Source organism: Marmota flaviventris, chromosome 9, assembly GCF_047511675.1.
Source record: "Marmota flaviventris isolate mMarFla1 chromosome 9, mMarFla1.hap1, whole genome shotgun sequence".
Taxonomy (NCBI): Eukaryota; Metazoa; Chordata; class Mammalia; order Rodentia; family Sciuridae; genus Marmota; species Marmota flaviventris.
In genome coordinates, this window is record NC_092506.1 from 12,210,315 (window position 1) to 12,236,005 (window position 25,691).

Here is a 25,691-nt window from a genome sequence, read left to right on the forward strand (position 1 = left end):
CCCTCCCTAAGCATGATGACTAGAATAACATTCTCATAGTATCTGACAAATGAAGAAAGATAGCTTATTTATTATGTTTTAATTCATACAGGCCAATTCTGGTGATGCAGTAAGACTCAAATTTGGGAGTAAAAAAAAAAAGTCTAGACACAATTCCAAGTCCTTTTATTTTCTAGTTATAGTATTTAGGCTAAGTTATCTATGAACTTGCATATTGATATTAACTTATGTATATATTACCTGTTAAATTTCTTATATGGAATAATAATTGTCTTATAAGGTTATTCTGAGTGAATGATAAAGTACTTGGACTATAGTAGATGCTAAATAAATTCTACTAAAATAAAAATAAAACAATAAGTATTATTTCTATTATTACCATTCTAATCCTAGTGGCCAAATACTTCATCTTTCTTTATACTTCCAAAGTTCATTTGGGTTGGTTTCTTTTATCAGCTACAGGTATTTCCAGGAACTTAACCATAAGGACATTGAAAATATTGCTATGCCAGCCTAGAAGCTATTTTACCCCATTTTTCTATTTGACTGTGAAACTCTATAGGCTTCTGCTAATGAAACCTTAGATGTGTTTACAAATGGATGACATGAATTTGTTTACTATTTATCTTTATTCCTAAATCCTTAGGTTCCTTCTTATTTTCCAACTTTCCAAAACCTACTCTTTATATGGGTATTACTCTACTCTGAAGGTGGTTTATGGAAAAGTGTAAAATATCTTTGTATTTCTTTTAAAAAGTTCCCAAATCAAGGTTTTATTTCAAGCTTCTTACTACTAGCTATTCTAGGGAAGTTATGATGTCCCAAATGATCAGACCACAGTCTCTGATTCACAGTCAACCAAATTAGTCTTTCTCATAGTTCCAAGAAAGGCTCTTTGTATTCTTTCTCTCCTATCTTACTGCAGCTGGAGTTCATTTTTTTTAAGTTTCTCATCTTTCTCTGTTTTGCAAAAGATATCCCCTTTAAAAAGATCCATCTCCATACTGAAGAGTTCTGGAGGACCAACTGTCACTTGCTTAGGAGTCCCCAAATCCTCTAGGTTTTTTTTTTTAATTTAAATTACAAATAAATCTAGATCTTCTCCTCTGAATGATAATGATACAACCTGGCAAATCTCTGGATATTTCCAGATATTTATTGGAAAGGGCAGGTAGATCTGAGAGGAGGAAAGAGAAAAATATGGAGGATAATTGATGGCTTTTGATAACAATCTCTTCACAGAAATGAAATTATGTTGGGCTGAGAAATTAGGAGTGAATACAGGTGTATGAAAGGGACCTAGAGCAACACTCAGGACATTACAGGTGATTGTATTTTATCACAGCTGTACCTCTGCCCTTCCCTTACTCCTACCTTCCTGTCTCTAGGTGTGTGTTGTTCACCCCCCTCCACACATCCTGTCTTAATTGTCACCTTCCATCTGGTTGAACACTGAGTCAACCTAGGGACTATATCCTTGACACAAGTTCAGGGAAGGAGAATAAATGGGAGAACCGGAAACACCAAAACAGGAAGGATGGGGGTGAGTTTTATTCCTGACTCTTCTGATTCTTGAACACCTCTAGATCCTGAAAACTTCTTTCTAGTTGACTTTCTGACTCTCTCTAGGACACAAAGGAGGAGGCTAAAAAATGTTGGCTCCGCAGGAAAGTAGTCTATTAAGTGTTAAGTTCTAAAATGAATTGGCGATTTTAAATTGAAACACTAAATATGACGACAAAAGTTGACATGCGATTTATTCCTTCACTCCCAGAAAATTCTGATATAGTATTAACATGTCATTTGTTGTCATTTTATTCTAATAAGAATGAATTCTTTGGAGTTTTCTGCGTGCTCTTCATCTTCTGGTGAGCGAATTAGATGGCGACCACAGTTGGGAACATAGGAAAGACTCTGTTGTTCTCCTTCATTTAGCTTCTCTTATTGGGGGCAGTGTGATAGTTGGGTAGATTCTGCCTGTTAGTCAGACTCTTCAGATTGCGGTTGATCTTCTGACCAACATGAGCTAGAAGTTATATTCAAATCTTTGTATGAGTTTGAGCTAGCTGAAGCATAATGCTGTACCTCTTGTTCTGAATCTATGTTGGACAAATAGTTTAAATCTGTGTCTTGTACTAAACTGTGGATAGAAGAAGGTTGGAAATCTGGGTTCATTTCTTCTAGTTGCAGATTCGTTGGTTTCCCTTCTTTGATGTCTTTTATTGGCTTATCTTCTTTTAGTGCAACTTTGGACTGAGTCTCTTTTTGGTCTTTACCTTGAAATTGCCTGCTTAGGTTATATTGGGCTGGAGTGCCCTGGGATGGGATTTCCTGGCACAGACCTTTCTGTTTTAGAGATGGTTTCTCTAAAATCTCTAGGGTCTTCTGGTGTAGGGCATGCTGCTTTTCTGATTGCCAGTCTCGTGTTATCCAATCTTTGTTTCTCCTACCTTGACCTCTCCAGTCTTCAGATTGATGGTTAAAGTTTTGCCAATTCTGTTTTCTACATTGCAGAGATGGCTTTGGGAGGAATTGCCCATCTTTGTGTTCCTGGCTTGAGGTGTCCGAATCTTGGTACATCTGCTTTAAAGGTTTCCTTATTTGAACTTTCTGGGTATTAGCTTGCCTATTTTGAGATTGTACCTTTGGGGATTCTTCCTCTTGAACCTGCTGATCTTCAGCTTGTTTGACTTGAGTTTGTTTCTTAGGGATTTGCTCCATAGCCACCTGCTGTTCTTTATCTTCTCTATGTTTGGATTGTTCCTTCGGGAATGGCTTCCCTTCTGTCTGAAGATGTTCAGCTGACTCCTCTGAGAATTGTTCTGTGGTTTGGGTATATTTAGCTTGCTTTTTTAGAGACTGCCTCCTTGCAGATAGCCAGGCTTTGATTTTCTGGTCTAGGGATTTCCGTTTTAGAGGCTGTCTACCTTTGCTTTGTAGGTCTAAAGAATATCTCCTTGGGGATTGCTTGCTTTTTCCTGAAAGTTCTAAGGAAAATCTCTTTCGGTGCTTCCCATCTTTGGGTTTATGGAATGAGAAAAAGTGTCTTGGGTGTTGGTCCTGAGATTTCCATTCCCGGGTCTGTTCCATGACTTCTGCTCGAATGTCTCTATATAGCATTTCTAAAGATTGCTGGCGTTGAGGGGGAATGCCTTGTGGTTCAAGATCTTGGGATGGCTGTTTTATCTTCGAGGACCTTATGGAGTAGGATGGGGTGGCTTGCGCTGACAGAGCATTGTAGACCATGTCTTGCGATGTTGTTTGTGTGGATGTTATCTCTTGGAAAATTGTGTCTTGGGATGGTCTTTCTTCGGTGAGCACATCTTGAGAGGGCATGTCTTCAAATGTCAGATCGAGAGATTGGCTGATATGTGATGGTGGGGTTGCATATAGCATAACTGGCTCAGGAGGGGCTTCTATTAGTAGAGCCTGAGATGGCAAGTCATCAGCAGGCAAAGCTTGGACTGTTTGCATGGGCGGGGCTAGAAAATCTTTGGTGGGTAAGGCTTTTTTCTGAGGTAACTGAGTTTCTGTTTGGGTGGATTGTGTCATAACATATTGCATGTCTTGATCATTCAGATTATCCTCCTCTGGAATAGGTGCAGAGGATGTGCTCTTACTACCCTTACACTTATTACATGTTGGTAACATGCAATGGTGGACTAAAGGACTTTTTAAAACCCTTAACTTGAAGAAAGAATAGCCTCCAATAAAAACAGTTTGTCTGTTTAATGTCCTATCAATCCTAGGAGATTCTTCTTGAAGCTCAAATTGTAATACAGTATTTTCTTCTGGGTCAAGTTGTTCACTATTTGGAGTAACATCTGAAGGTAAGAAAAACACAACCTATAAAACCAAGGGGAGTTGGCAGCATTAATAAGACAGAATCATCTTTGGTGTTATTTTATTTTGGCATTCTAAATTATCTTTCATCTCTGACTTAAGATGTTAGGTTGGAAATTACATCTGAACGAGGAGTCATCAAACAAATACCCACCCACCTTTACCATCAACTTATTAGTATTGTTTTGGACAGTGATAACCCCTTATTATCTCAAATACTGAACCAGGCCATTTGACTAAGATTGCTTCAAATATTTTCCCCATCCTTGATATTACAAACTTCTAAGACATTTTAAATCACCTCGTCAATATTCACATATAAAGATTTAATCTATAAAGATTTATTGGTCATATGGGTGAACTAGATGCTATCCATCAAAATGACTAAACGTGAGTTTTGCCCTTAAGGTGCTCACAATTGTAGGTAGAACAACATATAAGTAGATAACAATAAAACCATTCAGCAAGTGCTATTATTATAGAAATAGACACTTGGTGCTTTATGAGAACATAGACGATGACCTAATTCTGAGAGAATAAGTGCATGCTTCATAAAAGAGGTGATATTTAATCTACATCTTGACAGATGAGTAGAGATTCCTCAAGCAACAGATAGACAGGAGACAAAATCCAGATCATACAAATAATGAAAACAGAAGGTTGGGACAGAGCACGGTGTGATGGCATGTGGGAGGCAGGTAGATATTGTCAGATGGTGTGCTAGGCTAGAGAATTAGGATTTGTATATATGTTGTCTGTATATACATTGCTCTTGTTGAGAGATCTACTGGAGTTTTTTAAACAGCTATGTGACACCGCCTGATACAACCTTTGATCAGTGCTTCCCATTCTTTTCTGCAATGATATGCTGCGACTTCTTATGATGATGATGGAATTGTCATTGCAACCTGGCCTGCTGATTTTTATCAGCCTGTTCCCATTCTGAGGTTGTTCATGGAGTCAGAATAGACTACTTGTTCTATGAAGAAGTGATTGGAGCTCAGTGATTAAATGAGTTACGTTGGCCTAGTTGGTTAATGGTAGACCAAGAATGAGAATTGATACATTCTCTTACTCTATACATTCCTAGTACCCATCCTCCCAATTTGTTTTCTACATTTTAATTTTATCTCTATTAGCACGCTATTTATATGAGGATACATGGGATTTCTGTATTTTTATTAATCTCCACCTAGATTTTTGTTTAATTTGCTGAAAGAAAGTTTTGGAGACATGAACTATAATATCCCATGTATTCAAGCACTTAAGTGTTATGATTTAAAATTGACTCATTCTTAAGCATAACTAAGTGATGATCAAAGCACTAGAGGAAGTTCTAAAGTCATCTGAAGTCATCATTATAACATCCCTAGGAGGTTATTATCTTTATTTCCCAAGACTAGTGACACACAGTTGTAAACCCACACATGGCAGCAATGGACTGAAGAGAGAAACCAGAGAGAAACCACTGCAAATATGACCAATTCATTTTCAAAAAGAACGCCAAAATCATTCCATGGAGGGAAAAGATAGTCTTTTTTAACAAACAGTGCTGGGAAAACTGGACATCTATAAGCAAAAGAATGAATTAAACAAACAACATGCATAAAAATTAACTCCAAATGGATCAAAGACTAAACTTAGGAGTGAAACTTATAAAATTCAAATAAGAAAAACTTGGGAGAAATATTCATGAGTTTGGATTTGGCAGTGATCTCATGGATATGACACCAACACCATGAACACAAGAATAGATAAATCATATTTTGTGAAAATCAATAATTTTGTGCATCAGAGATTACTGTCAAGAAAGTAAAAAATAGCCAGGCATGGTGGTGCATGCCTATAATCCCAGTGTCTTGGAAGGCTGAGGCAGGAGGATTATGAGTTCAAAGCCAGCCTCATCAAGGTGCTAAGCAACCTCAGGGCGACCCTGACTCTAAATAAAATACAAAATAGGGCCGGGGATGTGGCTCAGTGGCCAAGTGCCCCAGAGTTCAATTCCCAGTACCAAAAAAAAAAAGTAAAAATAAAAATAAAAAGGCTAGAAAATGAGGTAAAATATTTAAAAATCAGGGCTGGAGTTGTTGCCTGGTAAAGCACTTGCCTAGCACATGCAAGGCCCTGGGTTCAATCCTCAGCACCACATTAAAAAAAAAAATAGAATAAAGATATTGCATTCAACTACAACTAAAAAAAATTAAAATATAGAAAAAAAATGAAAATCATATATCTAATAAGAAATTTATAGTAAGAACATATAAAGAACAATACCATTCAATAACAACAAAAGCAAACAACTCAATGAAAAAATGGAAAATTTGCTATAAGAGATTTTTCTCCAAAGAAAATCTGTACACAGCCAATAAACATGAAATTTTGCTTAAAATCACAAGTTATTAAGGACATGCAAATCAAAACCATAGTGAGATACCACTTCACACCCATTAGGATGGCTATTATAAAGACAAATAAACAAAAAATAACCAGTGGTGGTGAAATTAGGAGTGACTGGAATCCTTGTGTACTGCTGATGGGAATGTAAAATGGAACAACCACTGTGGGAAATAGTTGAGCACTTTCTCAAAAGTTTAAACATAGAGCTACCATATGACCCAGCAATTCTATTCTTAAGTCTATCTCCAAAGCATGGAGTTAGGCTGATATTTGTACACTAATGTTCTTAGCACATTATTTACACCAGGAAAAATGTGTCTTTCAACAGATGAATGGCTGAACAAAATTTGTTATATATGCACGATGGGATTTTACTCAGCCATAAAAGGAATGAAATTTTCCATATGTATTACAACATGGCTGAACCTTGAAAACATTATACTTGTGTAGTCAATTAGGCCAGATGCAGGAGGATAAATGTTGCATGATTCCACTCACATGAGGTATCCAGAAGATAAAACAGAGATTACCAAGACATAGAGGGGAGGGGAAGAGGAGGGATTTAAAGCTAGTGTGTTTGTGTGTGGAATGATGAAAAAGTTTTGGGGATAGGAAATGCTGAGGGTCATACAGTGTTATGAATACATTTAATGCCTTGAATTGTAGACTTACAAATGATTTAAATAACATTATGTAATGTATATTTTACCATGATAAAATTATTCTAAAGTTCTAGAAATTGAGATAGTATGTGTGTGTGTGTGTGTGTGTGTGTGTGTGTGTGTGTATATATATATATATATATATATATATATATATATATATATAAAAGACAGTGTGTAATGTCTAGAAGCATAAACATATTGACCTGTGGGAAAAAAATGAACTCCCAAAGAGACCTATTGAGTAAGTGGTCAGTTTTCAACAAAGGGACCAAAGTAATGGAGAGAAAGAATTGCATTTTCAAAAAAAATGATGTTAGAACAACTGGATAACTCCATGAGGGGGTGTATGCATTAATTCTACCATTACCTCACAACTGGACACAAAAGTCAACTCAAATGCATCATAGACCTAAACATAAAGGCTGAAACAAAAACTCCTATAAGAAAATACAAAAGAAAGTTTTATCATGTATTTGTTACAACACAAAAAAGACTAAGCAGAAAAATAAATGTTAAATTGAACTTTATCACATTTTCTTTGGAAGAAAACATTAAAAAGATAAAAGGCAAGCAACAGGCTGTGAAAAATCATAGCACTGGCATGTTAAACCCACTAGACTAGCCAAATTATTAGTACTACTGACAAATTCAAGTGTTTGTAATGATAGGGAGCAACTCCACCTATCATGTATTGCTAATGAAAAAATGGTACAATTGTTTTGGAGAGGTGTTAGTCATCTTCTTACTTTCTTTCAAATCCTGGGTATGAAACTCTAAGAGAAGTGAAATTATATGTTCATATAGATGTGAATGCAAATCTTCATAGCAATTGATTGATATAATAGTTTAGAACCTTAAACAATCCAAATATCTATCAAAGGTAAATGAACAAGCCCGGCATGCCTGTAATCCCAGCTACTCAGGAGGCTGAGACAGGAGGATCTCGAGTTCAATGCCAGCTTCAGCAAAAGTGAGGCAAACCTAAGCAACTCAGTGAGACCCTGTCTCTAAATAAAATACAAAATAGGACTGAGGATCTGGCTCATTAGTTGAGTGCCCCCGAGTTCAATCCCCAGTACACTCCCCACACAAAGGTAAATGAACAAATTTGGATATACCCAAGGTTTCAATGGATGCAACAGCATAGATGAATCTCAAAAGCATGTTTCTGTGTGAGAGCAGCCAGCCAGAGAAAGTTCTCTGAGCTCTCATGTCTATGACATTTGGGAACCTCATAACTAATCTAGGTGCTGAGGACATCGACTGCAAAAGTTTCAAAAAGTAAAACTTTTAGGCCAAAAGGATTGCACTGTCTTGATTGTGATGGCAGCAACACAGGTGTATACAGTTTGTCAAAGATCACTGAATAATCTTTGTAGATTCTACTGCCATGGAGTTGATTAAAAAAAACCAGAAAAAATCCTGCCAAACACAGAGCCTGGACTGGTATTTATAACCTAGAGAGTGGGCTGTGGAGCTGAATCCCCGAGCCAGACTCTTTCGAAGTTCTGTGATCCTGGAGAGGTTATTTAACCTCTTGGTACCTTGGTTCCTTCAAATGTTAAGGTGTTCTCATGGTGTTAGTAAAATTAAGTTGATGCCCAGTGATTACGATAATGACTGACATATTAAACATTTAGTCAATATGATGATGATGATAAATGGTAATGCTATCGATATTTTTTTTTCCACTTCTTCTCTGGCGAGAGAATGGTCTCATACCTTCTTATTACCAAGTGTAAGCTTTCTGTATCCCAGTAATATGGGTTCCCATGAAGTCTGACATTTCATATGTTTTGGCAGGAAGATAAGGAACTGTGTATGAGCAGAAATGACAGAATAGCAGATAGGGAAAGAAGGGAAAGCAGAGCCATCCTCAAGGTGGGGGTGCCTTTCAATCCTAAGGTTGTCCCTCACTGATCTTCCCAAATTCACAAGTTTCAGTTCAGCATCTGAGCTCTACACTGCTCACCAGTCGACCAGAAGTCACCTTAGAGTGTCCCCACAGGACTCTGTTCACACAACAACATTAAACGCACCTCATCTGAACTTGTCCATAACTTGCTTCTGAAGGATGCGATAGTCACAGAGATGCCAAGCTCTGCTATGGTGATAATTAATAAGATTGACAAAATTCCCTGCAAATAAGGAGGAGAAATGAATGGCAATTGGAATGAAAGCTGTATCATTTTAAAGATTTAAGTCCAGAACCTCTTACACCCTCTAAAAACAAGTTTGGGTAAACTCATATTTTGGATGGTCTTGTAGCCCTTAGATATTGCGTAATTTTCATATCTTTCTGATAAGGCAGTGGTAACAAATTCCAGTACCTATGGGGACCAGGATACCATCTTGAGCAAAACAGGAGGGGAGACGATAGGGAGTAATGGTATTCATAGAAGGCATCCATTACTCGATTCCAGCCAATTGTTGCCATGTGGAAATCTGGGCACTGTGACACATGATTTTTTTTTTAACTCTCCTAAGGAAGCTATATATACACACTTTTTGAAGTGAAATGATTTTCCAGTTATTTGTTCACTGGTGTCAGTCACAGAAAACACATCTGCAAGCTGAGTATGCTCAAAAATCAACATTTTACACACTTCCCTTTAAGGGGATGTTTAGATTGAGAGGCAGCATGGTGGAGTATGGCATCAAAAAGTTTAATCTCTTGAGAAAGAAAAACTGGGCGCAAGGTTACACTTCCCCTTGGGCAAGTGACTGAACCTCTCTGAATCTTGGTATCCTTGCAATATATCCCAACGCTTAGATATTTACTATTTGTTTATAAAATTCAAATGGATGAAGATCCTACTATATACAATTTTTTTTGGTATGTGGTGCTAAGGATTTAACCCAGGGTCTCAATGCATTGTAGGCAAGCATTCTACCACTGAGCTACATCCCTACTGCATGTAAGTTATTGGGTTCAGTGATGGACCATGAGAGATTTGATCCTGGTTTTATGAAACTTGCATAGTTGTAAAGGAGGCAAATGCTAATAATTAATTAGATAATTGCTTGAGTAAATTGTAGTGGGTTCTATGAGAAGTATGGTGGGTCATACACGGTTATAAGGGAATATGTGACCAGGTCTGAGAGTGGAGGTGTGGTAAAGAAGGACTTCTTTAAATAAATGATGATTGAACTGAGATTTAAGTCTGAAGGTGAGTTTATTAGGTAGATGGAACAGGGTGAACACTAGACTGGAACCATTCAAAGCAGGAAGAAGCTGGTCTTATGATCCTGGGTGAGTGAGACTGCAGGAAGTGGCTGGTGTGTGCAGCAAGAAATTACAGAATAGTAGATAGGATATATATATATATATATAATTTTTAAAAATGCAGGCGCAATGCAATCTAAGTCTTTGGGAAAATGTATGATTGTTCTGTGACCTTAAAATTAGGTCAAAAATTAATTCTTCCAGAGGGAAGTGGGGAGGGGAAAGGAATAGGAGAGAAAGTGGAATGATTCTATCATAACTTCCCTATGTACATATATGAATACACTACAGTGAATCTCTATGTCATGTATAACCACAATACTGGGATCCTAATTAGAATAAGATGTATTCCATTTGTGTATAAATAAGTTAAATTATACTCAACTATCATGTATAACTAAAAAGAACAAAAAATAAAAATTAAAGAGAAAAAAAAAACAGAAAAAAATTAAATTCTTGATGTTGATATTAAATGTAAAAACATTATAATGTAACTTTTTTGTAATGTAAAACTAGTATTTAGTTCACTGTAAGTTAAAACATTAAAATCTATAAATTACAGTGTTTTAAAAAATGTAAATAATTTATCAAGAGTAGTTTAAACAGTATTTGCCTTCATCTTACTTATAATAAGCAGTGAACATCTTTCCTATGCCTTGGCATAGGAGCCCCAAATTTTTATCAGTTTTGCTTTCAAGGTCTTGAAATATCTCTGAGGGTTTGATGTGAAGGGTTTTTATTGGCATCACTTCCTCTGAGGTATGTTCATCTTTTGTTACAACCACTTTTATCATTTATGCCAATAGGTTCACCTTCACTAAGTTTCTCTGTCTTTTCTAGAACGGCCTCTTGAACAGCAGCAGTATCATAATTCCTTCCCAGCCCACTCTATCTTCTAGAACACTGCATTTGAATCCTCCAGAATTTTTTGGACAGTAGAAATGCCTGTATCTTAGAATCTGGGTGTAAATTTCATAGTAGTGCCTTTATTTGAACTTGTAGCTTTACCAAATAGATTAATATTAATCAATTCATGCGGACTTCTGAAATAATGAAACCAGTTTTTACTGGAAGTAAAAATCTCATTTTCAGTTTCATTGTAATTACCACTTTCTTTCAGTGCAACAACTAACCCCAGTGTTTGGGTCTGAACGCTAGCTAACCAAACTGGGATCTGTTTTTTGATTAGTCTTCAATTTTGGCTGTCAATGGCTTCCTGTTCCTAGCACAATTTAAATTAAGATATGGAAGCAACTAACTATACTTTCAATATCGTTCCCACAATAGCTTCCTGCAGGCCCAGATCTCAACTGTCTCTGCTTTGCGGTTGCCACTTTTGAATCTTCTAATGACATCCAGGTTCACTTCCAGCGTTATTAATTTTCATTTCTTTGTGCTCTGCTATCTTTGTTGACCAATTTCTTCTTTGGAGTATCCATTTCTATAAACTGTCAAATGAGTTTAGTCTCTGGGAGACGAGAAGGCACTAAAACTTGCACTTTACTCTCTGCGAGTGAACTAAATAAATTTTCAGTGACCAATCACTATCAGCCTTTGAAGGAAGCAAAGTGGCTGATCTCTGAGATCTGATGTACATCCTTTATTTGCAAAATAATTCGTGAACTAAAGAGCTAGCAGCAAAATTCATATAACTATTTTCAGTTACTACTATGGTAACTAAAATTTTAAGCACTTACTATGGTAACTGATACTTGTGCATATTAAGACTACCTGTATCTAAAAAGAAAAAAAAAATCCTTATTTCACAAACGTCAACATTTAATCCTTTATTGAGAACTATTAAACAAGTTTTGTCCTGGACCAAATAAAAACAAAGCTTCTCTCAAAGAGTGCTAGTTTCAAGACCAAATTACTTGACAACGATAGAAAAATGTTTTAAGATAATTTAATGAAGAACAAATTAGGATTTATAGATGGTCCAAAAATATTCTTTTGAGAATTGTGACTCCTTTTTTCATTTCAATAATGTTGAAGTCTTCAAAGAGTGAAGTTTTTATTACATATAAATCTTCAAACATGATGAATGATGTGCTCTAAGAAAAACAACCTTTAATTTTAGTCTTTCCCTGAATATTTAGAATAATTATCTTCCAAGATCCACGTCTTTTCCCATTATCTCTGAGAGTCAATTCCTTGATACGAATCTTTTTGGCTGGAATCTCATTGCCTGGATTCCCTCAGGGTAGCAAAGTATCTTTCAGAAAAGTTCTTTGAATTATGAGTCGGAGCATGCGCACTTCGCTCAAGCGCCTCTGGAATCAGTTTGAACGCCCGCAGCTCCTACCTTCTCTCTGAATCAGAGAGCCGCAATCCCATCAGCGTGTCTCAGATTCTCCTTAATTTGGGCTCCTCCTCTCTGCTTGGTATTCTCAGAATGGGCCTCACACAAGTCGTGATGGCCCCGGATTGATCCCAAGTAGGAGAACCGGGAGGAAAGCAATCCAGTGACAGCTAAACCCACTAGGCCAAGATCTTGCATTCAGTAATGGATGACTTTTTCTTTCCTTCCTTAGGGAGGAAGATAGCTTCCAATGGCATTACTCCACTTGCATCCTAACTTGTTCCAGTCTCCTTAACTTTCTAAGTCCCAAACCTTCACGTCGCAGCTGGTGGAGATAAGATGAACTCTCAGGACTTACCTGAGAAACTGCAGGGAAAGGCCTATTGGAATCTTGACATGGTTAAAAATAATCCCGTTAATTATTTATGAGGTAAATATTTAAAATTGTATCTCTGTTTCTTGGTAAGGATATATCTCATTTGCCTTATTAAATAAAATTCTTGCAAATTATATAAAACCGTGTATATCCTAACACTCTTCAAATACCCCACTTTTTAAACTGCTTTTTGTTTTTATTGTTCACTTAGTAAATTTTTTTCATCATTTTTGTTCTATATTAATGATGAAAAAATAAATCTTTTAAAAAGGCAAAATTGAATCCAATTGATGTTAAATGATAATTGTAATACCTAAAATGATTGACCATCGCCACTGCACTAGGTACTATTTTAAGTAATCTTCATAACAATTCCATATGGTAGGCATTATTATCTTCATTTTCCACATGAGAAACACTGAGACTCAGAGAGAATACCGTTTTAGACCAAGGTCATAGGCTTACATGAAATAAAGCCACAGTTAAAAATCCAGAGACATTTGATCATAAATCATCTTAACCGTCATCCCACAGTGTGGGATGGGTCAGTTGACCATTGCTCTCAAAGGTCAGTTCAAGTGTTGGCACTGTTTCAATTATTGTGATAAAAATCAGTGCATCAGCCCAGTTTGGTGGAGCATGCCTGTAATCCCAGGTTGAGGTTGAGGCTGGAGGATCGAAAGTTCAAAGCCAGCCTCAGCAAAAGTGAGGTGCTAAGCAACTCAGTGAGACCCTGTCTCTAAATAAAATGCAAAATAGGGCTGGGGATGTGGCTCAGTGGTGGAGTGCCCCTGAGTTCAATCTTTGGTACCCCATAACCTCCAAAAAATAAATAGATAAAAATCAATGCATGGTTGCATCATGGACTCAGCTCAGATAAGATTGAACAGCCTTCATTCAAAATGAGATCACTTACAATGAAAAATGTTTTACCAAGGACACATGATCCATCAAGGGAAAGCATCTGGCAGAACTTGTGTTGGTGTGTGAAGCTGATGAGGATGAGAGCAATCCCGGTCACTGCCACCGCGGAACTGATGACATTCATGGTAACGATACCTGGGATCTGGAAAGCAGTTTAAAAAGTAACAAAATAAATAAAAACCCAATCAAACCAAAAACACCTTGGAAGAAACTCTTCGTGGTTTTCACTTTCTAGACACCTCTCAGGGATGAATTACTCTAGCAGGTCAGGGTGATAGGAAAGGTTGATAAGATAAATTCTGATTCATCAAAGTCAGAAGATGAATCAATTTTAGAATCAGTCAAGGATATATTCTATGTTTATGTTGAATAAAATGGTCATTTTATCTCAGTAAATCATCATTCATAATCTCTGAGTGGTGTAGTGTATTAGAAAATATCTCAACTTGGAAATTAGACTTGATTTTGGATCCTCATTTTGTAAGAACCTTGTACGAATTACTTAGTCTCTTGGAATTTCAATTTCTACCTTTTAAAATGAGAATTACATTGCCTACCTTTACAGTAGTATGCATTTATTCATTTATTTCATAAACATTTAGTGTGATCCAAATATGTGTCAGGCTGCAGAGATCAAAAGATCATGGGGCTTACATGGAAATCTCCACAAGATTCAAACATAACCCACTAAATCACTAACATATATTTGAAGATGGTTTGAACTGGGATTTAAAGATGTCCTTTGTTGATCTCAGTGTCGGATATGGAAGGAATACAAAGTTCAATTCCTTTTATTCAAGCCCATTATTTTTGGAGAGGGAGGAGGAGATATACATATACGTTTGAGTTCCTTCAAAAGAAAGGAGGGCATCTTATTCTTTTCTTCAAACCCACTCTCAGCACTGATCTTGTTCCTTTAAAGGCCAAAACAAAACTTTCATTTTAAATGTGGCAGATATTTCCTGTGTCTGTATTCATAGCATTGTGTGTGTCTGCTGTGGTGGGAAATGCTGATACGCTTATACATCATGCCCTTCCTGGGGCTTAGTGTGGCAAGATTTGAAAGGATACTTATGACTTCATGTCTACCAAGTCATTTTTATTGCAAGTGAACTTTTTTTTTTATTTTGGTAGAAAATGCAAAGGGGCATACAGATATGCCATCTCTCCCAAATTTCATTTCTCCATTCTCTCCAGGCTCTCCATTCTCTCTTTGTCTCTCATATGATAGTTCATAGACTGAGGTCTCTGGATATGCAAACCCTTATGTGTATTGTGCTTTGTAAAGAGCATACCCAGTTCGAGTCTCATCTGATCCTTATTACAGGTTTGCAGTGTAAGGTGCTGCATCTCTCATTCCCATTTTACAGATGAATGAGATTCAGAATTAAGTGATTGTGAGTAATCTCACTGATAGAAGAGCCAGGTCCTCTGATGCCCCCCATGCCATCCCATGCCCTGCCATCTGCATAGCTCTCCTTGAGTCAGCCATAAGTTTACCTTCACCTTAATATAGTTCTCAGCTCTGGAAATAAGTCAAGACTGAGAGAAGAGAACAGCACGTGGAACTTCAGTGCATTGCTAGTGTTTATTTCCACAGGAAGAGATGGGGGGTGTTCATCCCCCTAGGACTTCTCTATGGCTTATAACTCTTCCCATAGGAAGTTGGTGGAGAACCATAAGAACAGAGATAAGATGGCTTTAAGCGAAGCCCACATCTTCAGGACTTTAAATAAGATCAGAGTGGTTAGAGGGGAAGAAGAGGAAAATTCAGTATCAGCATGCCTTTAACTAAATCCTAGTTAACCCTAAACAAACAAACAAAAACAGAACAAACAACCCTAGAAGTTGGTACTTTTCCTTTCAAGCTGACACAGCCATGGGTGGGGTGCCTTGATTCAGTCCTAGAATCATGCAGCATCAATGCCCAAACCCTTACCTCTGGACCCCGGGCAATCCTGAAGGAAAAGTCTCTGTTCGTATAGGAGGTGGAGTTGGGGTTGGAAAGTGGGGAATTACTGGGTTCCTTGGTTGGTTTGGTTAGAGAAAGGTTTCTCAATCTTGGTGCTGTAGAATTTTTAGTCTTTTTTTTTTTTTGACATGGGAGGCTTCCTAGACATTTTGGGGACACTCAGACACTAACCCTGGCTTCTACCTCTTAGATGCTAATGGTACCCCTACCCAGTTTGGACAACCCAAAATGTCTTCAGACATTGTGAAATATTTCCTGGGGGTGGAGAAAGGACAAAATTACTTCCAGTTAAGAACCATTTAGTTACATGGGTATAAAATGATTTCCATTAATCAACATTTTGAATTTACTTGATCAGAGAAATGTTAGCTAGTATACGAATGTGGGACTAAGTGGTGGCATTGACAAATAGGAATGATGGAAATTGCAAGTTTGATGTATAAATATCTTCCTGAGACACATCTCAATACTAGAAATATTTACAAGAAAGAAGCAAATAGAAGATAAATTACATAGAAATCACAAAAGTGACTTACCTGGGTATTTTTTAATTTCTCATTGATTACTGTGACACTTCCTGTAAGAAAAAACTGTCAAGAAGACAGGAGACAAAAGTTAACAGGTGATGTATCTGACCACTTTACAATCCAATTTCCTTTGGTTTTACCAACTATTTGTCTGTGAATCTCCCAGACAATACAGTCTTTCCACCTGAGTGTTAAGGAGATGGGGGATAGGTACCAATGTAAGCGTAATCCATGGTGGACTTGCTCAGTACCCACACAGGCTCTCTGCCAGAGTGATCTGGAAGAAGCAGGCTCAGAAGACACCACACAGATATTTGGCTCAGCTGGTTTCAGAAAAGAAAGGAATTCCTGGACTTTGGGCCTGGAAGAGGGGAGGAGAGGCTGTGTGTGTTCTGAGTATCAAGGGAGATTTTCTCAGAAAAGACCCCCTAATTGCTCTTATGGAGACTGAAACCTAGTATAATCAACCCAGCCACTTTTTTAATTTTCAGAAGCATGAAGAGTCTAGTACCACCCAGGAAAAGTGAGAACTCTGCCGCCCAGGGTGGAGACCCTTATTGTTTTAATGCTCAGAGGATGAGAACCTCCTCTGTGGGAATTAACATTGTCCCGTGAGATTACCTGGATCTTAGAGTCCAAGGTCCATGAGATAAGAAAATCACCTTGGTGCCTTCCTCTGCTTCACCCCCATCCCCATAAGATTTCCAAGAGCTGCCAGCTTTGCCTCCAAGCTGTCTGTCTGTCCTTATCTCCTCTGCTGTTCAGCTAGTTCAGGGTACCATCTTCCCTTGCTGAATTACTGCAACCTCCACTTAACTGATTCTCCCAGGTTTGCTGTTATCATTCTTGGATTCATTTCCCATTAAGAAAACACAATCATATCTGCAAATGTCCCTGCCCTTTCAGAATAACCAGTGGATTTTCCTTCCTCTCCATATTGAAGTTTCCATCCTTAACCTGACCACAAGAGCGGACACAGCCTGACTCCAGCTTCTGTGTGGCCTCAGTTGGGCGGGACAACCATGACTCCTGGTCTTCTTTGGGGTGATTTCCTGACCTCAAGCTCTCAGGTCATGCTTTTTTGTTACCCGGGAACACTTTTCTTCAATTTCAGCAGTGAGTACCTGTGTGGAAAGCACCTGGTATCCCCAGGTCAGATGATTTCTCCACTAAAACCTCCCCTAGCTCCTGGGAATTCTCTTAGAGCATTGAGCACAAATGTAATAACCTATGCCACCTCTCTAACTTTTGCACTACGAAGAAGACAGTTATGTGTTCAGAAAACCTTTTTCCCATGCAGAGTGGATATTTAAAGGACAGCAGGCCAAAACCCCATTGCAATTCATGTGTGCAGATTATACGGAGTCTCCCGGAATTCTGTTGTGCAATGGGGAAGTGGGGAGCTGGTCCCTTTGATTTTCTGCAGTAGAGCATGTGTGTTTGAAAAGCATGCCCAACATCATATTGTTTGTGTTGGGAAAGTGAGAACATGACCAGTCATTTCTGAAATGCCAATGACGGAAAAGGCATGTTGTGTTTATGCTTATCAAAACTAGACAAGGATGCCAAAAACATTCACTGGAGAAAGGAAAGCCTATTCAACAAATGGCTAGCAAAACTGGAAATCCATATATAGCAAAATGAAATTAAACCTCTCTCACCCTGCATAAAAATCAACTCGAGGTGAATCAAAGACTTAGGCACTAGAACAGAGACCCTGTGGCTAATAGAAGAAAAAAATAGGCCCAAATCTTTATCCTGTTGGCCTAGGATCTGACTTCCTGAAGAAGACTCCTAAGACGCAAGAAGTAAAATCAAGAATCAATAAATGAGATGGATTCAAATTAAAAATCTTCTTCCCAGCAAAGGAAACAACTAATAACATGAGGAGAGAGCCTACAGATTGGGAGAAAGTCTTTACCACATGCACCTCTGATAAAGCAATAATCTCTAGGATATATGAAGAACTCAAAAAAACACCAAAAGCACAAATAACCCTATCAATAAGTGGGCTAAGGAACTGAACAGACACTTCACAAAAGAAGAAATACAATTTATCAACAAATATTTGAAAAAAGTGTTCAATATCTCTGGCAATTAGAGAAATGCAAATCAAAAGTACTCTTAAGATTTCATCTCACTCCTGTAAGAATGGCAATCATCAAGAATACAGGCAACAATAAATTTTGGTGAGGATGTGGTGAAAAAGGTACACTCATACATTGCTGATAGGACTGCACATTGGTGCAACCACTACAGAAAGCAGTATGGAGATTCCTCAGAAAATTGGGAATGGAACCATCATTTGACCCAGCCATTCCACTCCTTGGTTTATACTCAAGGGACTTAAAATAAGCATTTTATAGTGATGTATCCACATGAAAGTTCATAGGAACTCAATTCACAGTAGCTAGACTATGGAACCAACCTAGGTGTCCCTCAGTAGATGAATGGATAAAGAAAATGTAGTATATTTACTCAATGGAATATTACTCAGCTTTAAAGAAGAGTGAAATTATGGCATTTGCCAGTAAATGGTTGGAGTTGGAGAATATCATGCTAAGTGAAATAAGCCAATCCCACAAAACCAAAGGCTGAATATTTTCTCTCATATGTGGATGCTAATTCACAATAAGGGGGAGCCACTAGGGAAGAATAGTGTTATCTTAGATTAGGTAGAAGAAAGTGATGGGAGGGGAGGAGAGGGGATGTGGGGATAGGAAAGATAGTAGAATGAAACAGACATTATTACTGTATGCACATATGTGACTGCATGGCCAATATGATTCTGCAACACCTATACTCAGGAAAATGAGAAATTATATCCCATCTATGTATGATATATCAAAGTGCATAAATGTATTCTACTGTCATGTATAACTAATTAAAACAAATAAAAAAATTTTTAAAAGAGAGAGCATGGTTTTCCAATACACACTGGTCTCATTTTTTCCTTATTTCATCTGTTCATTGACTGATTCATTTAGTCACTCATTCATGTATGCATATTTTGCCTTAAGCAACATTCTAGATTCTGAGAATATAACAAGAAGTGAAATGGACAATGTTCTTGCTCTCTTTGAACCTATATCCCAGTGTCGAAGCTCTAGTGGTTCTGTCTTTAACCATGTGGTGCAAGATTGGGAACCACAGCTGTGGAGATTGGTTAGAGGTAGCTATAATATACTCAGAATATTATTGATATCTCTAGGATTACTTCCATGAGTAGCATTCATAATGTTGTCTCTGGGGCCAAGAAGGAGGTTCAGCTCTAATAATCTTAAATTCTCCTTAAGCTATGAGAGTCTGTGATTCTAAGAGCACCAGCTATAAATGTTTGGATTAGTACCTCATCTCAAACTGAGTTTCTCCATTTGCAAAGGAAAAAGTAAGATATTTTTTTCATTTAACCTCCCAGATCTGAAGTGAGGAGCAAATGATGTTATTATACACCCACGGGCTTTGGAAATGTAAGCAGTGAACACCTGGGGGTGGGGTTAGTTATTCCTGTGATAATGGAAGCACAATGTCCAAATGGAGTCATTTTCTTTGTCGTGGTGGGCACTTGCCTTTTATGGTCTTCTGGGGGTAGGGAGGGGACATATTTTTTTTCTGAAATCCATTATCCTAGGACTTGAATAACTTCAGGTCACACTTTATAACCATTTCTCCAAAGATCCTAATCCACAGTACTCACAATAAATGCTCCCCAGAACGGATATCCCGAGAGGAAAACGAGGGGGAATATTTTAGATAAACTGATGTAACCAAATAGAAGTACAGTTCCAAGGCCCACCATGATCAGAGCAAGCAAGATCTGGATACCCTGTGAAGAAAAAAGGTACCTGAGGTTACCAGTGCCCCGCCCCTCTGGTCTGTCCCTGAGCCACAGGGCACTTCCCTCCTCTGAATACCTTTCTCTGTAATTGCCCCCCGCCCTCAGGTGCCCAGGAGGCTCAGCTCAATCATCCCCACTGCCCCCGTCATTCTTGCCTGAGTCCTTGGGAATCAAATCCATCACTCGTGTCCTTTATTATTTCCTGGATTCCCTGGTAACACAAACTTCTCTCCTCTCAGACAGATTGGAGCACATGTCTGACCAAAGCTACACTGAACACTCTTTGAGGACACGGACTTCAAACTGTTTACTTTAAGCATTCTCCCATCTGCAGCAGGAGAGCGTATGATTTTCCTTACCATCTGCCCTTTCACATTTTTTCACACATTAAATACACTGATCTCTTGGTATCCATGGGAAATTGGTTCCAGGACACCTGAGACACCATCATGCGAAGACACTCAGGTCCCTGAGGTAAAATATGTATCATTTGCAGATAACCTGCACCCTCCTCCTGTGTGCCTTCGTCATCTCTAGGTTACTTAGGAATGCTATATACATAGTTGTCATGCTGTATGGTTTAGGGGACAGCAAGAAAGAGAGTCCACTGGTTCAGCACAAGCATGGTTTTCTTTTCAGAGTATTTTCAATCCCTGGCTGGCTGAATCTGTGATTGTGGATCTGAAGGTATCAAAGGGCCATTTGTATATGCTTTTGGAGTTCGACTCATCCCTGTTTCCTGAAAGTTTGTGGAATGTACTGGGGTGATGTGGTGTCTTCTCACCCTTTCATCCAGGGGCCTGGCTAGAGGTCATTATAACCCACTCAGCCTGTCAGGCACATGAGAGAGATGGATACCATGGTGGTCTTAGAGGGGCAGTGGCTCCTCTTGGGGTCAAACTTCTCTGCTACTATTTGTGGTTTTGTGCCCAGGCCATACCTCTCTGGCAGCACACTTTAGTGACTTTACTATTGGACAAGGATATGGCTATGTATGCAACTCTCCCCGGGTGTGTTTATGATGAAGATTTTTTTTCCTTGTGGGTATGTTTATCTGTATCTCACTGTAGAGCTTTGAATAAAGATTTCAAAGGACTCCTGACACCTATACAAGCACAAAGGGAAGTCTAACCTCTCCTCTAATGGCTTCTTCACTCCCAGGGAGATGGTCACCACCACACACTAAGGTCACTTCCTCAAGGAATGTTTAGAAAAATTGCATTTATGTCCTGCTTCCCCTCTGCTAGGATTCAAAGACCAGTACCAACTCCTCATGAAATAGCTCTGGGGTTTCTCAGGACTAGAGGTGTTTATTTATTATTTCCTGGATTCCCTGGTAACACAAACTTCTCTCCTCTCAGACAGATTGTTAATTAAAGACCTGTTTCTCAGAGTTAAATAAACCCTCAAAAACATTTCTAAGACCTGAGACAAACTGTGTGTTTTGAAATAGAAGTTTTATTTTGCATATTTATCAAAATATATTGACTACATGTTGGTTCTTATGCTGATGATCCAATTCTTTTTCAAAATAATTAATTCACTAATTAGTTAATTTAGTTTTCTTTCCACTCTTATTTACTTGGTGCATTATAGTTGCACGTAATGATAAGATTTGTTGTTATGTGCGTGTGCATAACATAACGATATATTTTGGCCATCCAAATCCTTATACAAGCAAATGCCCTAGAAGCACTGCTCAAGACTCAACAAGAAGGATACACCAAGGTGAAGGATGAGGGAGGAAAGACAAAACAGAATGGACTCCCTCCTTGAAATCATCACACAATGATGCCTCTGCAGATGTACATGGAGAATGGACTCTTTTCTCCTCATCAGGAAGACCCAGGATGGAAGAAAGCTTACCCCCAAGATTTTTGGCTCTCCCTTTAGGAAATCCAGCAGAGAGACATGAGGCCCGAAGGGAAGTGCTGCCAATACAGTTTCGTGTGGGTGTACAGTGATGACATCGGCCCCTCTTTTCTCCTGGGATGACTCCCCCATGGTTCAGTGGTCGAACGCATGAAGAGATTGAGTGAACATTGCAGCCACACCTTCCCCACCGGTGTCACATGGAGTCCACAGTAAGGAGCCCTGGGAGACTACTGTGCCCAGATACTAGAACCACAGAGGCTCAGTCTCTGAGTCATAGAATCTTAGGATTCTAGAACATAGCCAGCCCCATTATCTTCTTGGAGAAGGAAACAGTTTTTAAGAAAGCTTTTTCTCGGGTCCATTTGTTTATAAACACATAGTAACCTCAAAATAGATGCTTTATGCAAAAACAAGGGCTTGTACTTATATAAGTTTGTGACCTGTGGCATATCCACTGTGTTTCAGGCACCCAAGAGTTGGTTTTGTTTTAACCTGCATTAGTGTTTATTCTTCTAATAGTTCTACGGAGCTAACACTGAGAATAGAGAGGTTAAGTTGCTCAAGGCTACATACTAAGGGATAGTAAAAGGAGGCAAAATCTACTTCTCTGAGTCCAAAATCTATTGTTACTACCTTATCAGGCTTCCATTCTCCTTCAAGAAGAGTTTCCCACTTTCAGTTGATAATTGTCTAATGGTCTAACCACATACTTCAGTACTGAACTGTGACTCTATTTTTTCCTGCTTTTATTGAGGTATAATTGACAAGAATTATACATGTTTATGGGGTAAGTGTGATGTTTTGACATACGCCTGCATTGAAGAATGATCACCCTCAAGCTCATTCCCATAGCCATCAACGGACATTGTTTTTTTTCCCTTGTGGTGAGAACATTTAAGATTTACTTTCTTTGCATTTTCAAGTTAAGTGAAAAATCACCAGTAAAAGAAGCTACCAGATAGAGTTATCACTTTAATAGAGAATATTTTCACGTTTTAGAAAGACTCGTAAACTAATTTGATTTAAGTTCTTCCTGGGTAGTCTATACAAATACTAATTGAAGCAACATAATGTGCTATTTGAAAGTTTGCTTTCCCTGTCAGTTCTTTATGTTCCTATAACTGTTATGGTTTTAATGACTAAATCGTGAAAGAAAATGGTTTCACATAACCAAAAACAATATATACAAATATAATCTTAAGTATTCCTTAGCTGCGGCAATGGTAGATACCAAGATTTCTCAACCTTTGCACTTGCTGCTATTTGGAACCAATCATTCTCTATGGTAGAGAGTTGTTCCGGGTATTGTGAGGCATAAACAGCATCCCTGGCCTCTACTCATTAGAAGCTAATAATGCCCCAGTAGTAGCAACCCAAACTTTTCTCCAAACATTGTCAAAGTCTCTTGGAGACAAAATTCCTGCTGGTTGAGAATGTTTGCTATATAGAAATCTTTGAAGTATTTCCTCCGTACTTTTTTCCTTCCCCTTGATGGAATATGTCTTTGCTTTCTACACCCAGATTTCAGAAAAGATAAGTATTACTCCATACATAATTTTTCTGCCCATGTTTATTCAGGTAAATTTTAATTTGTGTTCTTAAGGTGCAGTGCAACATTTTAAACTAAAAAAAAAAAAAAAGAAAATTGTGGGCCAACTTTATATTTGAAGTCTAAGCAGAATGAATAAACTGTCAAAAATCACATGGAAAAGTGCACCCGGGAGGGGCTGTAGCCACCTACTGCTACCAAGCCACATGTTCCTGACCAGCCATTGTGCTTATTTGGTGATCAGAGAATTATCCTTTAAGCATTTTCTAACTTGACATATTTATTTATTATTCACATATAGATATCTTACTTACATGTTAGGAAACTGGATGGGAGATTGAGTTGAATAATAGCATATAGGTATGTGTGTATATATAAATATACATATTCTTATAAGAATATAAGATGTTCTTTAAACCGAATGTAAGCATTCTTTAAAATGTATGCAAGAATTCTTTAAAAGAATATAAGAAATCCTTCAAACTGATGGGAAAGATCTGTCTTCCTGCAGAATACCTGATTTGGAGGAATAAATTCTTGCTGTTAAGCAGTAAAAGCCTATAAATCTATCTTGGGTACTCCAAAATGCATCTAATTTTATGTCTTTGACTAGGTTATGGTTTTCAGCTCCACCTGTTCCTCTGGTCTTTCAATCCCCTTAAAGATGGACCCTCTGCTATTTCAATCTGGAGACTCAGACCATAGGCAGGAGTTAAGTTATTTACGGAGAGGTGAAGTGTGAGCATCTTCATGGACAACTACAAGGACGGTGCTGGTCTTTGGTTGAAATGGTGTTTTCTCCTGCTTTCTGACTGCACTAGACCACCCTTCCTTGAGTTCGATAAAGAGCATTAATGTGCCAACGCTTAAAACCCAGCTATACTGCTCTAAATACCTTACCTTTCTGCCTGTGCTACCATGTCACCCTCCCAACACCCTTGGGAGGCAGTTTCTGTCATCAGAGCCATTTAAAAACACGGAAACCAAGAGGACATTACTGCTGGTAAGTGGGGGAGCTGAAATTGGAACATGGTTGAAAGGTGAACTTTTATTGTCTTCAGATTCCAGGAAATAACCCAGTGAGTCTTACATTTTTATTACTTTATGATTAATTTCTACGAATTTAATGACCTAAAAACAACACAGTTTTTAACATTGGTGTGGCTTAGGAGTTGAGGCATGGCTTAGCTGGGTGGCTCTGCCAGGTACTAGCAGGCTGTATTTTCGTCTGGAGGCTTAATTGGGAAAAACCTACGTGCAAAAACATTTGGGTTCTTAGCAGGATCCGTTTCCTTATGGTAGGTGACTAAGGGCCCTGAGTTGTTGCCTGGAAATTAGAGACTGTCCCCAGTCCTGAGGATGTCCTCAGTCCTTTGATCCTTCAACATGGCTGCTTGCTTCCAGAGGCCAATAAGGAAATTATTCAAGTGATGGTTGGCTAGAGGAGGGTAAGGACTGGACAGGCTGTGACAAGGATCTGAGCCTCTGTGATTCCGTTGCTATTTTGGTTTACCTTTTTGGGAAACCTGCATTTTCTTTTTAAAATCCAGAATCAGAACTCAGAGGTTCAGTGTATGTATAGTTCTAATAAATGTATCAACCATCTGCTGTATCTTCTTGGACTTGGTTGAAACCATCCTTTCTTGCCACGATCTCATTAGACCTTCCTGTTAATGGTTCTTGGCTAAGTGGTTTCCAAACTGAATGAGTTAGTGAGGTAGAGGAAGGCATCAAGAACGACTCTGAAATTTCTGATTTGAGAAACAGAGTAGATAGTCATGCCATTTGTGAAAGAAAACCTGGCTGAAGGAGGCCAATGGGTGGGGAAGGATTAAAAATAAAATATGGGGGCTGGAGTTGTGGCTGAGTGGTACAGCTCTCGCCTAGCACACGTGAGGCCCTGGGTTCGATACTCAGCACCACATAAAAATCATGAAAGAAAACGGTTAAGTAACTTTCTATTTGCAAATTGACAAATCAGAGCTGAAAAATCTCAGGAGGCTGTAGTGAGTGCGTTAGTGTATGTAGCTTATGATCAAGAGAGACTAGACACACAATAACAAATCCATAAAATATGTCGAGTGTGAGGTGGTAGTAATTACTATGAAGCAAAATATGCAAGGGAAGGGAAAAGAAGGTTGCAATTTTTGTGTATGTGGGCAGGGGAATTTACATTGAGGGTGAAAGTTTGAACAAG

General features: G+C 38.3%; 1 protein-coding gene across 1 annotated transcript; it reads right to left on the reverse strand.

The window, feature by feature from the left end:
* Positions 1 to 1,980: 1,980 nt before the first annotated feature.
* Positions 1,981 to 22,074, reverse strand: Ms4a14 (membrane spanning 4-domains A14). Its single transcript, XM_027944346.2, has 5 exons — positions 21,937 to 22,074; positions 19,930 to 20,058; positions 13,726 to 13,875; positions 8,945 to 9,043; positions 1,981 to 3,846 (listed from the first exon to the last, which is right to left on the reverse strand). The coding sequence occupies exons 1-5, from the start codon at positions 22,072 to 22,074 to the stop codon at positions 1,981 to 1,983; spliced, it is 2,382 nt and encodes a 793-aa protein (XP_027800147.2).
* Positions 22,075 to 25,691: the final 3,617 nt, after the last annotated feature.